General features: G+C 43.9%; 1 protein-coding gene across 1 annotated transcript in view; it reads left to right on the top strand.

Moving 5' to 3' along the window:
* The window catches only part of GRK4 (G protein-coupled receptor kinase 4), a 95,782-nt gene that overhangs the window by 53,569 nt on the left and 24,468 nt on the right, over positions 1-17,745 (top strand). Inside the window, exons 8-9 of the mRNA XM_060655528.3 lie at positions 3,068-3,208; positions 10,729-10,919. Of these exons, the coding sequence (XP_060511511.2) occupies positions 3,068-3,208; positions 10,729-10,919 (332 nt within the window). The remainder of the gene's footprint in view (positions 1-3,067; positions 3,209-10,728; positions 10,920-17,745) is intronic.

The raw sequence follows: 17,745 nt of genomic DNA on the forward strand, positions 1-17,745 counted from the left end.
GTGTAGTCAGAAGCAAGTCACGCTGGCCACTTGTGATTTAAATCCTGCACACTCCCAAATTCCAATCGAAAGCCTAAACCAGACGTACCAGAATTGCCTTAACGTGAATTAGGAAGCTGGCCTCGAGGCCTCGTGCTGCAAGTAAGACCTGTAGTTGGACGTGGTGAGAAACTGGTCCTCGTAGCCATTACGTCAGGAGAATCCATGGTACCGACCCTCTGATACGGTTCTGGAGACCTTTTAGAGTATTTTGAATGATCTCAACCAAAAATGCTTGCTGTCACCCTTTTGGGATAGATATTTCTGTAAGAAATCCACTCTGTCTTTCCGTACATCCTAGAGCAGGAAAATTTGCTCTCTTTAATTCATGCTATTCTGCCTTTCGTGATCTCCAAGTATAAAACTCAGATTTTGTCGGAGAACAGAGGGAAAGCCATTTCAAGCACATGGATCTTGTGTTTACAACAGAATGTAGTTCTAACTGTAGCCATGTGTACATTTAAAAATGGACTCAGTGATGACATGTTTGCAGCTTTTAACTGTTGTGGAAGACTTGGTGTATTTATGATATTTATAGATTACTTTTTAACACATTTCCTTGTGTTTCCAAACAAAAGATTGGGTGGATGAAAAAAATGTTGTGGTTTTTCACAGACTCGTTCTGAATGTGCTATTTGTTACATCAAGTCTGAGCGCAGCGGAGTGAATATCTGTTTCTATTCTGAATACCTGTCAGAGGGAGCACTGTGACCCTAATGCAGACAGCCTCAGTGCCTCTTGTATTTGAGATAGAGAGAGAGAGAAGGAGGAGGAGGAGGAGGAGGAGGGGGAGGGGGAGGAGGAGGGGGAGGGGGAGGGGGGGCAAAGGAAGAAAGAGAAAGAATCCCAAGCTGATGTGGGGCTCCATCCCATGACCCTGGGATCACGACCTGAGATGAAATCAAGTCAGACACTCAGCCGACTGAGGCACCCAGATGCCCTGCCTCGGTGCCATTTAAATCCAGATTCCAATGGTGTATTTACTTTTTCCAAACGGTAATACTTCTTCCGGTGGGTTTGGAAGGACAAACATTTTGGTCTTATCTCGTCAACTACAGTACGTTCATTTATGCTTGAAGTCCTCCGAAATGGATCTGTAGGGCTCTGGGGCAGAACGGGGGAAAGAGAATTGGCAGCGTCTGTGCGAGCACGGTTGTAGAGACAGCAGAGAGCTGTGGAGAGAGCGTATCTGTGAGAGATGGGCAGACTGGAGGTGAGTTCCTGTTCCATGGCTTCCAGCTGTGTGATCTTGGGCCCACCGTCCCCTTCTTACCCTTAAGAGGGAGATGATCCCTGCTTCCCTGGGTTGTTGTGAGCGGCAAATGAGCGTTCGTCTCCAGCCATAGTGCAGGGCCTGGCATGCTGACCTCTTCCTTCTCTCTCTTTGACTTGGCAGTTTCACTTAAAAGAATTGTCGTAAGTTAACGATGGAGAGATATGCCGTGATTTGTGTGCCGTGTCTTAATGATTATATAAGGTTTGGAGTATTCATATAGTGGGAGAACATTTAATGATGAGAAGAGAGTCCCACTGTAAGATAAAAACAGTATAAAATATTACCTGTTCTATAATATAAGGCCGGTTCCCCCTGCCAAAACTGAGGAGAACTCAGGACCCTATACAGCAAATGTGAATGATAGTCATCTTGGAATTCCAACGAGTTTTATCCTTATGGAGTTTTGTCCTTATTAATACTTTCTGTATTTTCCACGATGGACTTTATATTTTATTATCAAAATCATTTTATTGATGGATTAAAATGATGTGTCTTATATTTGCTTATAAGGTAATTGTGTTTGTGTATGTGTAGCATGTGCCTGTGTTACATGCCTGGGGGCACATACGTGTCTATGGTGTGCAGTAGGTGTGTGTGGTGTGTGTACATGTGTATATGTGTGTGTGTGGTGGTGGAGTAAGTGTGTACGGGGTGTGGGTATGTGTCTGTGGTGTGGGCGTGTGTGTCTGGTGTGGACTGTGTGTGTGGAGTGTGTGTGTCTGTGGTGTGGATTGTGTGTATGTGTGGAGGGGTGTGTTGTGTGTGTGTGTCCGGTGTGGAATGGGTGTGGGTGTGGTGTAGAGGGTGTGTGTGTGTCTGCAGTGGGGGTGGGGTGGGGGTGTGTGTACGTGTCTTTGGAGTGTTGGTGTGGAGGGGGTGTGTGTGTGTGTGTGTGTGTGTGTGTGTATAGGGGGGTGGGAGTCTGAGGAAACAGAGTAACCCTGAGCTGATAGCCAGAGGCTGGGGGTCAGGCACATGGGAGCTTATTATTCCCTCCTCTCCACTTTTGTAATTTTGGAAATTTTCTCATAATGTAAGGTTAAGTAGTATATAGATATTATTTTACAACTAAGTAGAATCAATGTATTAAAGATTATGAATTCTCTGAAATCTATTTTTTTTATATTTTTGAACTTAAAAAAAAAAAAAAAGATAGCCACCTGGGTGGCTCAGTCGGTTAAGCGTCAGACTTCGGTTCAGGTCATGAGCTCACAGTCGGTGAGTTCGAGCCCTGCTGTGGGCTCTGTGCTGATGGCTCAGAGCCTGGAGCCTGCTTCGGATTCTGCCTCTCCCTCTCTCTCTGCCTGTCCCCTGCTCATGCTCTGTCTCCCTCTCTCTCAAAAATAAACATTTAAAAAGAAAAGAAAAATGAATGTATTTAGTTTCAAAAGGTGTTGCTCTTGCAAGAAAACTGAAAGACCCAGGAGGACCCTTGAGTCAAGCGGCTGCCGTGATCACACATGAGGAGTCCCTTGTAGCCGCGCCCCCCCCCCCACCGCACCCCCCCCCCCCGAGTTCCAGGAGCACAGCCTCCCGCTCCGCTCACCGGGTTGTGTCTGAGGAAGCTGGGGGAGGAGGGAGGAGCCCACTCTAAGCCCTCACGTGTCTGAGAGTGGAGTGGCCTTGGCCCATCACATGCTCTGGGCCGGAGGAATTGACATGGAGAGGACAGGGTTTGGTGGTGGTGTTGGTGGTTGACAGCCTAGAGACTTCAGGTACATACAAAGCTTGTGGTTTCTTCTTTTGGACTAGGTCTGTGCCTGTCAAGTGCGAGCTACAGGAAAAATGTACGCCTGTAAGAAGCTAGCAAAGAAAAGAATAAAGAGGAGGAAAGGTGAAGCAATGGCTCTAAATGAGAAGAGGATGCTGGAAAAAGTGAATAGCAGATTTGTAGTAAGTATCTTGCCTTAGTCTTCCCTGTACGCGGTGTCCTGAGTCCCACCTTCCTGAGCGCACCTGCTGCTGGACTCGCCCACTCTCCACCCTGGGGTTCGCCCACTCTCCACCCTGGGGCTCGCCCACTCTCCACCCTGGGGCTCGCCCACTCTCCACCCTGGGGTTCGCCCACTCTCCACCCTGGGGCTCGCCCACTCTCCACCCTGGGGCGCGCCCACTCTCCACCCTGGGGCGCGCCCACTCTCCACCCTGGGGCTCGCCCACTCTCCACCCTGGGGCGCGCCCACTCTCCACCCTGGGGCGCGCCCACTCTCCACCCTGGGGTTCGCCCACTCTCCACCCTGCGGCGTGCCCACTTTCCAGTCCGGGCTCGCCTACTCCTCCATCCCCGGCTCAAAAACTCCGCAGCCGGGGCTCACCCGCGCTTCCAGGCTCAGCATGTGCTGGGAACCTGGGAACGTGCCAGGGACAGCCTGTTTCGTCTTAGTGGCAGCCCTCTTCTTTCCAATTCACTTCTTTTTTTTTTTTTTTTTTTTATATATGAAATTTATTGTCAAATTGGTTTCCATACAACACCCAGTGCTCATCCCAAAAGGTGCCCTCCTCAGTACCCATCACCCACCCTCCCCTCCCTCCCACCCCCCGTCAACCCTCAGTTTGTTCTCAGTTTTTAAGAGTTTCTTATGCTTTGGCTCTCTCCCACTCTAACCTCTTTTTTTTTTTTTTCCTTCCCCTCCCCCATGGGTTTCTGTTAAGTTTCCCAGGATCCACATAAGAGTGAAACCATATGGTATCTGTCTTTCTCTGTATGGCTTATTTCACTTAGCATCACACTCTCCAGTTCCATCCACGTTGCTACAAAGGGCCATATTTCATTCTTTCTCATTGCCACATAGTACTCCATTATGTATATAAACCACAATTTCTTTATCCATTCATCAGTTGATGGACATTTAGGCTCTTTCCATAATTTGGCTATTGTTGAGAGTGCCGCTATAAACATTGGGGTACAAGTGCCCCTATGCATCAGCACTCCTGTATCCCTTGGGTAAATTCCTAGCAGTGCTATTGCTGGGTCATAGGGTAGGTCTATTTTTAATTTTCTGAGGAACCTCCACACTGCTTTCCAGAGCGGCTGCACCAATTTGCATTCCCACCAACAGTGCAAGAGGGTTCCCGTTTCTCCACATCCTCTCCAGCATGTATAGTCTCCTGGTTTGTTCATTTTGGCCACTCTGACTGGCGTGAGGTGATCTCTGAGTGTGGTTTTGATTTGTATTTCCCTGATGAGGCGCGACGTTGAGCATCTTTTCATGTGCCTGTTGGCCATCCGCTTTCCAATTCACTTCTTACTGGGCACAAACATAAATGAGTGGGGATCCCACTTGCAACTTCCGACCTGCTATAAATCTGTAGCTGTCCACCACTGCCTGACCTGTGGTTCCTCTCCACACCCGGCAGTGTGCTCTTAACCAGTGAGGGCCCTCCTCTCCCTGCGGGGCAGACAGCCTTACCCTCTGGCCTTGCAGCCACTCTGACTCCTAGTCCTGAAAGGCACTGCCTCTGGTCCTTCTCTTCTCAGTGGCCTCTTTCTGACACTTGGCGAATGTATTACTGGCCCTCTATCAGCACATTCCAACTGTATGGGGCCTCAAATTCCACCTTCACTGTTTCAGGCAAGGATTGGACTTGTGGGGCTGGGGTGAACCTTGGGACCCTTCCAGGCCCTAGGCTGTGCATGAGGTGGTGTGGTTTTCACCGCCAAACCTGACTTCTTCACCCCATCACCTATCTCCCATAGCAGCTACGGCAACAGGAGGGTCTGCCTGAAGCGGGGAGAGGAAGGTACTTTATGAAAGAATTTGTAGTGTTACACCTACTTCGTCCCGGTCATTCATGTCTCAGTACTGAGGTTCGCTGATTTGTGGTAGGGAACAAATGTTCCAGAACAGGGGCCTGCACAGCCATCATGTACGTCTCCGTGTATGATAGGTCACTTCTGCACCCGTGACACGAAAATCTTTCATAAAATCAGCTCATCTGGGGGTTTCTTTAAATATATTTGTATAACTACCTTGAAACATGGAAATCCATAATCTAGCTTTATGAAAGGAACATAAACGGTATCTATGGTTTATTCTATTAAAATGAAATATTTTAGTTTCTATATTCTTGGCCTCTCCCAAGGGACCTGGAAGTAACTTCCTTCATCCTTTTTTCCCCCAACTGAAGGATAATTGACATAATAATATCCTATCCGTTTCAAGTGCACATCATAGTGATTTGATATTTTTCTACATTGTGAAATGATTCTCATGATAAGCTTAGTTACCATATCAAAGTTATTACAAGTTATTAAAAAGTTACAAATATTGACTGTATTCCCTACGCTGTACATCACATCTCCTTGACTTATTTGCTCTATAACCGAAGTTAGTACCTCTTAATCCACTTCACCTATTTTCTGACCCCCAACCCCTCCCTACTCTTGTAACAAGCTTGTTTAGTGTTGGAGTCGGTTTCTGTTTTGTTGTTTCCGTTTTGTTTTGTTGTGAGTGTGTTTTGCTTTTTAGATTCCACATACGAGTGAAGCCATGTGGTGTCTTTCTCTGACTGACTTGTTTTGCTTAGCATTGTCCTTTCTAGGTCCGTCCACGTTGCCACAAATGGCAAGATTCCATCCTTTCTTATGACTGAGCAATATTCATTCTCCTGTATACACATCACATCATCTTTATCCATTTGTCATCTATCAGTGGCCACTTAGGTTGCTTCCATATCTTGGCTATTATGACTAACGCCACAGTCAACAGAAGGGTGCAGATACCTCTTTGGATTGGTGTTTCCATTTTCTCCAGATAAATACCTAGAAGTGGAATTGCTGGATCACATGGTGTTTCTATTCTTAATTTTTTGAGGAATCTCCATACTGTTTTGCACAGTGGCTGCACCAACTTACAATTCCACCAACAGTTGTACAAGGGTTCCTTTTTCTGCACATCTTCACCAACCCTTGTTTCTTGTCTCTTTGATTCTAGTCATACTGATAGGTGTGAAATGCTATCTCGTGGTGGTTTTGATGTGCATTCCCCTAATGGTTAGTGATGATGAGCACCTTTTTATGTGCCTGGTAGCCATCTGTATGTATATGTATGTGTATACATTTGGAAAAATAGCTGGGGTGCCTGGGTGGCTCAATCAGTTAAGCATCTGACTCTCAGTTTCAGCTCAGGTCGTGATCTTATGGTTTCATAAGTTTGAGCCCTGTGTCAGGCTCTGTGTCAACAGTGCAGAGCCTGCTTGGGATTCTCTCTGTCTCTCCCTCCCTCTCTCTCTGCCCCTCCCCTGCTCACACTGTATCTGTCTCTCTCAACATAAATAAACAAAAAAACCACAAAAAATATCTGTTCAAGTTCTCTGCTCATTTTCTCATCAGGTTTTTTTTTTTAACATATTTGTATAATTTAGAAAATATATTTTGATATTATCTCCTTATCTGATATATGATTTGTAAATATCTTCCGTTCAGTAGGTTGGCTTTTTGTTTTGTTGATGGTTTCCTTCGCTGTGCAAAAGCTTTTTAGTTTACTATAATCCCATTGTTTATTTTAGCTTTTGTTACTCAGGAGACTGGTCTGAAAAAACATTCCTAAGACTGATGCCAAAGAGCTTACTTCCTGTGGTTTCTTCTAGGGGTTCTGTGGTTTTGGTTCTTACATTCAAGTCTTTAATCCATTTTTAAGCATGTTATTTTTTTAATGTTTATTTATATTTAGTTTTTAGAGAGACGGGGGGTCGGGGGAGATATAGAGGGAGAGAAGGCCCATGCATGTGAGCAGGGGAAGGGCAGAGAGAGAGGGAGAGAGAGAATCCCAAGCAGGCTCTGTGCTGTCAGCACAGAGCCTGATGTGGGGCTCGATCCCATGAACTGTTGAGATCATGACCTGAGCCAAAATCAAGAGTCAAACTCTTAACCAACTGAGCCACCCAGGCACCCCTCAAGTCTTTAATCCATTTTGAGTTAATTTTCGTGTATGGTAAAATGTAGTGGCCAGCTTTATTCTTCTGCATGTAACTGTCCAATTTTTCCAACACTATTTATTGAACAGGCTGTCTTTTCCTGGTTGTATATTCTTGCCTCCTTTGTCATAAATTAATTGATCTTATATGCATGTGTTTATCTCTGGGCTCTCTATTCTATTCCACTGATGTATGTGTCTGTTTTTATGCCAATACCATACTCTTTTGATTACTACAGCTTTGTAGTATAGTTTGAAATCAGGGAGCATGATGCCTCCAGCTTTGTTCTTCTTTCTCAAGATTTTTTTGGCTTTTCAGAGTCTTGTGTTGTTTCATACAAATTTTAGGATTGTTTGTTCTAGTTCTGTGAAAAGAGCTATTGGTATTTCTTTAATGTTTATTTTGAGAGAGAGAATGAGAGGGAGAGAGCAAGTGAGTGTGTGAGTGGGAGAGGGACAGAGAGAGAGAGAGAGAGAGAGAGAGAGAGAGAATCCCAAGAAGACCTCATGCTGTCAGTGCAGAGCCCAAAGTGGGGCTCAAACCCATGAACCATAAGATCATGACCTGAGTCAAGATCGAGAGTCAGATGCTTAATTGACTGAGCCACACAAGCACCCCAGAACTATTGGTATTTTGATAGGGATTGCATTGAATCTGTAGATTGTTTTGGGTACTGTGGGCATTTGAACAATATTAATTCTTCTAATCCATGAGGATGGAATATCTTTCCACTTATTTTTGTCTTCAGTTTGTTTCATCAATGCCTTATAGTTTTGAGAGTACAGGTCTTTCATCTCCTTGGTTAAATTTATTCCTAGGTATCTTATTCTTTTGATAAAACTGTAAATGGGATGGTTTTCTTAGTTTCTGTTTCTGATATCTTATTATTAGTGTATAAAACTGCAACCTGTTTCTGTATGTTAATTTTGTACTCTCCGATGTTACTGATACCATTGATTAGTTCTAATAGCTTTCTGGTGAAGTCTGTAAGGTTTTCAATGTGTACTATCATATCGTCTGCAAATAGTGAGTTTTACTGCTTCCAATTTGAGTGCCTTTTATTTCTTTTTCTTGCCTAATTGCTATGGCTAGGACTTCCAGTACTATGTTGATAAAAGTGATAAGAGTGGGTATCTCTGTCTTGTTCCTGATATTAGAAGAAAAGCTTTCAGCTTTTTATCATTGAGTATAGTATTAGCTGTGGGTTTGTCATATATGGCCTTTATTATGTTAAGGTATGTTCCTTCTATACCCACTTTATTGAGAGTTTTTTAAATCATAAATAGATATTGAATTTTGTCAAATGTTTTTTCTGCATCTATTGAGATAATCATATGATACTTATCCTTCATTTTGTTAATGTGGTGTATCACCTTGATGTATTCGTGGGTATTGAACCATCCTTGCATCCCTGGAATAAATCCCACTCGATTGTGGTGTATGATCCTTTTCATGTGTTGTTGAGTTTGGTTTAGTAATATTTTGTTGAGGATTTTTACATCTATGTTCATCAGGGTTATTGGCCTGTAATTCTCTCTCTCTCTTTTTTTTTGTAGTGTTTTTATCTGGTTTCAGGGTGTTTTTATCTGGTATCAGAATCAGGGTGATTCTGGCCTTGTAAAATGAATTTGGAAATCTTCATTCCTCTTCAATTTTTGGAAAAATTTGAGAATAGGTACTAAGTCTTCTTTAAATGTTTGGTAGAACTCACCTGTGAAGCCATGTGATCCTGGACTTTTTGTTTTTTATAGGAGTTTTTAAATTACTGCTTCAATTTCAATGCTTGTAATTGGTCTGTTCATATTTTCTATTTTTGTGTGATTCAGTCCTGAAAAGTTGGGTTTCTGGGAACTTATCCATTTCTTCTAGGCTGCCCAATACGTTGGTGTGTAATTATTCATATTAATCTTTTATGATTCTTTGTATTTCTGTGGTGTCAGTTGTAACTTCTCTTTCATTTCTGAGTTTAAAAAAGTTAATGTATTTGTTTATTAATGACAAGTCTGGCTAGAAGTTTATTGATTTTGTTTTTTCAAAGAACCAAGTTTTAGTTTCATTGATCTTTTCTATTGTTTTTTTTTTAACTATTTCATTTATTTCCACTCTGATATTTATTATTTTCTTCCTTCTACCAACTTTGAGCTTTGTTCTTTTTCTAGTTCCTTTAGATATAAAGTAACATTTTTTACTCCCTGCTTACAGTTGATCAGTGGAACCTGACCTGTACCTGTCACTCATTTCCTCCTGCTTCCCACTGCCCACCCTGACTGGCCCACAATATGATTATGTATGATGAAAGCCTAACACTTTCTTTTTTTTTAATTGTTTTTTCAACGTTTATTTATTTTTGAGACAGAGAGAGACAGAGCATGAACAGGGGAGGGTCAGAGAGAGGGAGACACAGAATCTGAAACAGGCTCCAGGCTCCGAGCTGTCAGCACAGAGCCCGACGCGGGGCTTGAACTCACGGACCGCGAGATCATGACCTGAGCTGAAGTCAGCCGCTTAACCGACTGAGCCACCCAGGCGCCCCAGCCTAACACTTTCTATATAACTTATTGTGTATCTAGCCAACCACAAATAGTTAGATACAATGCCAACCACAAATAGTTAGAAAATAAAAAAAATTTAATTGATACCATTTATAATAGCATCAATAAATATCAAAATCTAGGCAAAAATTTAATGAAAATATGCAAGACTTCTAAACTGAGAGCTAGAAATGCTATTACAAGAAATTGAAGAAGACCAAATAATGTTCATGGATCAGAACATTCATATGAATCAACATATAAAGATATTGCTTCTCCCAAATTGATATATAGATTAAATGAATTAAATGCAGTCCTAATCAAAATCCCAGCAGGGTGTGTGTGTGTGTGTGCGCGCGTGCACGCAAATTGACCTACATACCAACAGAGAAGTGGGCAAAACACTTGGACAGGTACTTCACACAAGAGGTTGCAAATGGATAAGTATATGAAAAACTATGAGAAGTGTCTCCTTTATTTGTATGTACAGAGAAATGCACATTAAAACCACAATAAGAGACAACTATGCCTCCACCAGCATTGACTGATGGCACAAAATGTTGGAAGGATGTGCAGCAGCAAGACCCCTCTTGCACTACTGTGGAGAGTGTCTTTAACTTGTATGCTAAACGTGGGTGTTCTACAAGTATGGACTATCAGGGCTCAATGATTAGAGAGCATAGCTTTGATAAGTCATAGTCCCAAGTGTCTTTGAAGTTTTGCCACCTACCCACTTAGCCACAGAAGGTTCTGTCCTTGCAGTACAGAACTGTTGTAAAGTCTTTGATAGGTACATGCCTGAGAAGCGCCAGATGCATGATAGGCATTTTCCTGAAGCATATAGTATTTGGGTTTTCTAATTATAAATCTAACATGGGTTATTTGAATAATGTTAGCAAATAGAGTAAATCACCAATGAATGCGCAGGTTTTTGTGCTTTGTTTTTTATGTTGCTGTTGTCCTTAGGTTAGTTTGTCTTATACTTATGAGACCAAAGACTCCTTGTACTTGGTGCTGACCATTATGAATGGAGGGGACTTAAAGTATCACATTTACAACCTGGGCAGCCCTGGCTTTGATGAGCAGAGAGCCATCTTCTATGCAGCCGAACTGTGCTGTGGCTTGGAGGACTTACAGAAAGAAAGAATTGTGTACAGGTAAGAACAGAACGAACTCCTGGGCCTGAGAGCCCAAGACTCCCACCCGGCTACTGCTGACCCCTCACGAGCCTGGGCACAAGGGCTACGGGGCCCCTTGGTGGCCATTTGTAGGGTGTGGTCACTCACACCGCAGGAAATGGGGTCAGTCGGTGGGGGACCTTGGTTTTCTTTTCAGGTTTCCATCTCTAGTAGGTTGGTTTTATTTGTTACGTTGATGAAATGTAGACAGTTTTGCTCATGTAAGAAGAGCCCATTTCCCAGATTCTTAGGCATCTTGAGAGCTCTATTTAAGGTTGTAGACTATGTTCCCACAAAATAGCGTACAATTAAATGCCTCAATATTTTAATATCTTGTGCCTTAGAATTCAGTAAAGAAAATGAAGTTTAATTTAATAGGTAGAATTAAATTAGTATGATCGAATATTTAGTTTTAGGGAAAGCAGTCCTTCCTTCCACCTTTAGGTGTGGAGCTCACGGGCTCTGACACCCTTCTCTACCCCTCCCTGCACAGCCCGTCCCTTCGCCTCTGTGTGGCGGTGCACCTCTATGTGGAGACCATTCCCTACAGGAGTTTCTCACCGTGTCCTTTTCCTGAAATTCCCAAGGGCTCTGTGTATCCCCTGCCTTCATCTTCCCCATACAGTTGGTCGTGAAATCACCCCTGAATGTTTCCCAGATCATTCGTTAGGGTCACCGGCTTAGTTTGGGTCTTCCGTAGGTTACCTGGCAGGCAGACACTTGAATGGTCTCCCTAATGCCAGTCTTGCCCCAGTGCCTCCTCCGTGAGACCAGTGACAGGCCTTCCTGTGATGGGGATCTGATCCTGTCATCTGTCCCTAGCTTGGACCCTTGTGGGCCTGGCTCCCCTGACCCTGTGTGACGCCTGTGTGATGCCGCTCCTCACTGACTGCTCCAACCCAGTGTCCTGCTGCTCCCCGAATGGGGACTCCCTGCCTTCGTGCTGGGCACATATTTGCAGCTCACACTCTTCTCAAGCGTCCTCAGGGCTTCATACCTTTGCACATGTGGTCTGCTTGTCGGACGCTTTTTTTCACTGTGGCCCTTCTTCCTTCACTCTGAGACACTGCTGCTCATTGTCCCAGAGTTAGCATGGCAGTGTCCCCTCCCCCTGCCCCCGAGAATGTGGCCCCGAAGAACTGTGCTGAATCTACTCTGCCTGCGCTCTACAGATGGAACAACAAAGCCTGGATGACAGCATATCTGTTTACGACATGGTTTACCAAATATCTTAAGCCGACTGTTCAGACCTACAGTTCAGAAAAAAAGATTCCTCTCAAAGTAATACTGCTCATTGACATTGTACCCAGTCACCCAAGAGCTCTGGTGATGTATAGCAAGGTTAATGTTTTCATGCCTGCTGATACAACATCCATTCTGCAGCCCATGGAGCAAGGAGTAATTTTTAACTTTGACTTTTTCGTCTTACTACTTAAGAAACACATATCTTAAAAAATATAAGGCTGTAGACGCCATAAATGGTGACTCTTCTGATGCAGCGTAAATTGAAAACCTTCTGGAAACGATTCACCATTCTGGATGTCCTTACGAAAACGTTTCTTGCCGTGGCTCATGGGAAGAGGTCAAAATATCAATATTAACAGGAGTTTGGGAGAAGCGGGTTCCAGCCCTCATGCAGGACTTTGAGGGGTTCAAGACTCCGTGGCGAAGTCACTGCAGATGGGGTGGAAACAGCAAGAGAACTACGATCAGGGGCTGAATGGCTGCGATCTCAGGATAAAACTTGAACGGATGAGGAGCGCTTCCTACGGAGGAGCAAAGAAAGTGGTTTCTTGAGGTGGATTCTTCTCCTGGTGAAGATGCCGTGAAGATGGTTGGAACGACAACAAGGATTTAGAATATGGCATAAACTTAGTTCATAAAGAGCGGCAGGGTTTGAAGGGACTGACTCCAATTTTGAAAGACGTTGTACTGTGGGTAGAATGCTGTCAGACAGCATCACGTGCCACAGAGAGATCATTTGGGAAAGGAAGAGGCGGCAAATTCATTCTCTTGTTTTGAGGAACTGCCACAGACACCCCAGCCTTCAGCAACCAGGACCCTGATCAGTCAACAGCAGTCTGCGTCAAGGCAAGACCCTCCACCAGCAGAAAGGTTGCAGCTCGCTGAAAGCTCGGATGATGGTTAGCAATAAAGTATTTTTTAAATTGAGGGATTCATTGTTTTTTTTAGACATAACACTGTTGCACATTTAATAGATTATAGTACAGTGTAGACATAAGTGTTATGTGCCCTGGGAAACCAAAACATTCATTTGACTTGTTTTATTGTGATAGTCCCTTGATTGTGGTGGTCTGGGGCCAAACTGCCGTGCCTCTGAGGTGTGGATTACTGGATTGGCTAGAAACGAACATTTCTATGAACCCAACCTTTCACCTCAGGCTTCCCCTTGCCCTCCAACAGAGCAGGTGAAAGGCATGGGTTGGCCGGCACTTCCTGGGAACTGGAATACCTGTCTCTTCCTCTGCTGTGTCCACAACACCTGCCATCGGGAGGTGCCCACTAAGTGTTTGCTGAATGAATGACTGATGGCATTCGGCCTCTGCTGGTACCTTCCCCTCCTCTTTTAAGCTAAGGACCTGTAAAGCACTGCTTGCATTCTTCAAAAGAAAGGTTTTTGTGGCCTACTTCTTGTTGTCAGAGATTGCCTCTTGACAACCTTGATCAGACCAGGTGGCAGAAAGATGACCTTCCTTTTTGCAGAGGGACAGTACAAATAAAAATGCTTTACTATTTCAAGTCTAAGGTCAGAAGGGAGGAGGCACTCAGGTTGGGTTTTAGACCAGACTTAGGGTATAGCATGTTAGCGGTCAGAATTGAGAGCCTGGGGGCCACCTCACCCTCCTCCGCAGGAGCTTCCCCCGAGGGTGCCAGGCCTTCCGCATGCCTCTCACCAAACTGGAAGTAGCAGGACGGATGCTGCAGCCTAATGGGCTCCCGGGATTCTCTCTACCAGAAGTGCTTTAAGTTGGGGAAGGCTTCCCAGAGGGGCTGGGACTCACCAGGCAGCTTGGGTAGATGGCTAAGATCTGGGCAGAGGGAGAAGGGGTCGTTCTTCCAGGGGAGATGAGCGTTGTGTTTGCATTCTGGAGAAAGTGGGCAGAGGAGTCCATGGAAACCAGAGCAGTCCTAAAGAGAGGAGGAAGGGAGAAGCAAACATGCTGACTTTTGGGGTGCCTGGGGAGCTCAGGCGTTAAGCATCTGACTTTGGCTCAGGTCATGATCTCACAGTTCACGAGTTTGAGTCCCACATCAGGTGAGCTCGAGCCTCACTTTGGGTGAGTCCTGCTTCTCTCTCCCCTCTCTCTCTTCCTCTGCCCCTCCTGGGATTCTCTCTCTCTCTCTCTCTCTCTGCCCCTTGCTCACTTGCTCCCTCTCTGTCTCAAACAAAAAACATGTTGGCTTTCTGTTGCCTGCCAGGCCCTAGGCTGTGCCTGTTTGTATCTGTTATTTTTTTGGAAAAGGTTAAGAAGTTGCTAAAGTGCCAGAGCATCGTTGGGGTCTTTTATTGCAGATGTAATTTTCCTGGAGTATTTCATCTTTTTTGTCTGTAGTCCTCTGCTTTTTGTTCCCATAAAATGCCTGAAACAGCGTAACAACAAGCCACAAAAGAAGCGCCAGACTCAGTGTGGCCCAGGAGCACCCCTGGGGCTGGGCTGCCGCACAGCACTCGGGAGGCGGACAGCAGGTGTGAGTAGCACGGTTGTGTGGTTTTCCCGTGTAGTCGTGTCGTACCTTTAGATTCCTCTACGTATAACATGGCTTTGTCTAGACTGTTCAATGACAAAAAGCAGGTGAATGAAAGTGTAGATGTAATCTTGAGAGATATGTGATGCTTTTGAGTGTGCAGCCTTATCTTCAGTTAAGAAATCAACCGTTTAAAACAAAACAACGATAGGGGCACCTGGGTGGCTCAGTCGGTTGAGCATCCGACTTCGGCTCAGGTCACGATCCTTGCGGTTTGTGAGTTCGGCCCCGCGTCAGGCTCTGTGCGGACAGCTCGGAGCCTGGAGCCCGCTTCGGATTCTCTGTCTCCCTCTCTCTCTGGCCCTCCCTCCGGACATGCTCTGTCTCTGTCTCTCAAAGATGAATAAAGGTTAAAAAAATTAAACAAAAAACCAGAACAACAATAAAGGTATTTGTGCGTGCGTTTTAAGTCCAGCTGAGAACTTTCACTCGCAAACTCTCGTGCGACTTTTTTGCCTGTTCATTATGCAGACATGTGAAGGGGACTGCGGGCCTTCGGGGTTTTGAACGTCCTTTAAAAGTTAACTTAAGAACATAGTTTCTACAAAATCAGATGAACTAAAGTGCTTTTAGCTAGGAACAGACTCCATGGGTCCTGAATACTAACGTGCAGGCATAACCAATTCCTTATTAAACAGCACTTGGGTTTCTGGGTAGTGTGCTTGACCCTTGAGCAGCCTGGAGGTTGGGGCATTGACTCCCTTGCAGTCAAAAATCCACAGAAGACTTTTGACTCTCCCCAGACTTAACCTACTCATAATTTACGCTTGACTGGAAGCCTTACTGATGACATAAACTGTCGATTAACATGTATTTTGTATGTTATGTGTATTCTACCTTATTTGCTTACAGAAAAGCAAGCTAGAGAAAAGGAAATGTTAGTAAGAAAATCATGAGGAGAACATACATTTACAGCACTAGACTGTAAGAAAACCCATGTGTAAGGGGACCCATGTTATTCAAGGACCAGCTATGCTTTCTTTCCATGTAAAAGCTTTTCCCGAGACCAGCCTACTAGCAGCTGGATACAGAGAACAACCTTCTCTGTGTTCTTCAGCCTCTCTGGGGATGGCACATTCTGCTTGCTATTGTTTGGGTAGTGTAATTTCTTTTAAATTACAAGAATTATTTTACATAACAATGTATAGTCTGTATGCAGGTGAAGATGGCAAAAGGCTATGAAAATTTTAATGAGTTACCTTTTTAAAATGTTTTCAATTTTGCCACTATGGAAAACAGTGCGGAGGTGCCTCAAAATATTAAAACTAAAACTACCATATAACATAGCGGTTTCACTTGTTTTTTTTTTAAGTTTTTTTTTTTTAATGTTTATTTATTTTTGAGGCAGAGAGAGACAGAGCATGAATTGGGGAGGGGCAGAGAGAGAGGGAGACACAGAATCCGAAACAGGCTCCAGGCTCTGAGCTGTCAGCCCAGAGCCCGATGCGGGGCTCGAGCTCACGGACCGCGAGATCGTGACCTGAGCCGAAGTCGGACGCTCAACCGACTGAGCCACCCAGGCACCCCTCTTTTTTTTTTTAATTTTATTTTTAATTTTTTTTTAAATTTACATCCAAATTAGTTAGCATATAATGCAACAATGATTTCAGGAGTAGATTCCTTAGTTTCCCTTACCCATTAGCCCATCCCCCCTCCCGCATCCCCTCCAGCAACCCTTTGTTTCTTCTCTATATTTAAGAGTGTCTTCTGTTTTGTCCCTCTCCCTGTTTTTATATTAGTTTTGCTTCCCTTCCCTTATGTTCATCTGTTTTGTATCTTAAAGTCCTCATATGAGTGAAGTCATATATTTGTCTTTCTCTGACCAACCAATTTCGCTTAGCACAATACCCTCTGGTTCCATCCACGTCATTGCAAATGGCAAGATTTCATTGTAAACCACGTTTCCTTTACTAATCCTCACAAAACTAAAAGTAGTTACTAAATCAGGATGATTTCTACAGTTTTATTTTATAATAAACAAGTTTAACAAGTTAAACTTGCAGTACATGCCCTTTCACTTTGTTTCCAAGTATCACTGTTTTTAAAGAAAACCACTCCCTATGAAATGAATAACAAAAGATGGTCAAGATATATACTAATAACACTTATTTGTACAACACACAGCATTTTCAGAGCCCTTTGGCATACACTGTAATTTACCGTCTCAACAGTTTTGAGGGATCATGTCTATTTACAGATGAAGAGAGATTGTCTCTCGTCACCTTCTCTGTGAACGATGGATACTGATCCAGGCCTTGTGTTCTATCCTTTGTGCCTCACTCCTTCCCATAACAGGAGGGAAAACCTGAATCTTAACCTGTTTTGTTGTTTTGTTACATTTCTCAAGAAAGTTGACTCTGCCTTAATTAAGCAAGATGAAATTTCCACCTGTCTGGAATGCTGTAGTTAGAAATTGTTAAGGGAAACGGATGTTTAGTTGTGCATTGGATTTCTTTTTCTAGTGAATGAGTTGTGGATTGAAAAGCAGATGATATTATTCACCGTAAGGAGAAGGCAGTTGGTGTGCAGGAGAGTAATGGTGGGAAGGAAAGAGTTTGGACCTACACTTTTCCAGTAGTGAATTGGCCCATACAGGCCATTAGTACAGATTATTGCTGTCACGTTAGATTTTTCAGTAGCAGGAAGGATCATTCAGTCATTCCAGAAATGTATATTGAGTCCCAGATGCACACACACTTCTTAGTTGCATGCTAGAAGCACACTCCGGGGAACAGATTGGATTTTGAAGTCCTTGTGCTCAGGAAGCTTATAACCAAGAGGCTAGAAGGGTAGTGTGCAAATACACACATAAATAGAGATATAACTACCATTTACAAGAAGCGCTTCAAAGGATAATCTCTTGTTTCCGTTGGTTTTGAAACATGGAAGTTAATTTGAAGTGAGAATGGCAGATCTTAATGTTTAAAAGAACTATTAACCTGCATGTGACCCACATCCTTCCAGATTGGACATTTCTGCCTCATAGCAGTGTCTGTCTCTAACGACAATAGCAACTAAACAGATCCATTCTCTGGAG

This window comes from Panthera onca, chromosome B1 (assembly GCF_046562875.1).
Source record: "Panthera onca isolate mPanOnc1 chromosome B1, mPanOnc1 haplotype 2, whole genome shotgun sequence".
Lineage (NCBI taxonomy): Eukaryota > Metazoa > Chordata > Mammalia > Carnivora > Felidae > Panthera > Panthera onca.